Source organism: Mesitornis unicolor, unplaced genomic scaffold, assembly GCF_000695765.1.
Source record: "Mesitornis unicolor isolate BGI_N332 unplaced genomic scaffold, ASM69576v1 scaffold26806, whole genome shotgun sequence".
In the NCBI taxonomy this organism is placed as follows: domain Eukaryota; kingdom Metazoa; phylum Chordata; class Aves; order Mesitornithiformes; family Mesitornithidae; genus Mesitornis; species Mesitornis unicolor.
The window spans coordinates 4,745-5,276 of NW_010190714.1; the positions used below are offsets into that span (position 1 = coordinate 4,745).

The 532-nt window shown below is 65.0% G+C and overlaps 1 protein-coding gene across 1 annotated transcript in view; it reads right to left on the reverse strand.

Annotated features, from left to right (window-relative positions):
• LOC104542255 (indoleamine 2,3-dioxygenase 2-like) overlaps nt 1–532 on the reverse strand; it is a gene marked incomplete at its 5' end in the record, with an annotated part of 8,834 nt that overhangs the window by 4,400 nt on the left and 3,902 nt on the right. Inside the window, one exon of the mRNA XM_010186497.1 lies at nt 277–372. Coding sequence (XP_010184799.1) covers nt 277–372 — 96 coding nt within the window. The remainder of the gene's footprint in view (nt 1–276; nt 373–532) is intronic.

Here is a 532-nt window from a genome sequence, read left to right on the forward strand (position 1 = left end):
CATGGATGCAAGAGCAGCCGATCCCCTCGTGCCAGAGGGTCCGGCCCAGCTGGGGGGCTCATGGAGCACCCGGGCACCTCAATGTGGAGCATGGCCAGGATGAGCCATGGCTCTTGTGGCATCCAGTGTGTCCCTGTGCTGCCGTTACGGCTTTGCTTCTGCTGGGTATCAGCCCTGCCTGTGCCGAGGACACGGCCGTGCCCTGGCGTGCACTCAGCAGCCGCTGCTGCGCCAGAGCAAGGTCCGAGCGCTCCGGCGCCGCAGGGGACGCGGTACCTGGTGCACTCGTGTGCGGAGCTGGTGGGCGGCGATCAGCTGGGGCAGGTCACGGGCCAGCTCCATCCAGGGACCGTAGGGCGCTGGCAGCTCCATCTGGGGAGAGAGCAGAGGGGTCTGTTAACTGCAGCACACGGGGTCAGGGGCTGCGTCTCTGCTCCCGCTGGTTCCTGAGCTCAGGAGTGAGGCAGGACAAGTGTCCAGGGGTTGAATCAGATCAGCCCTGCACATCACAGCTCATAGTTTGTGTCTGGTT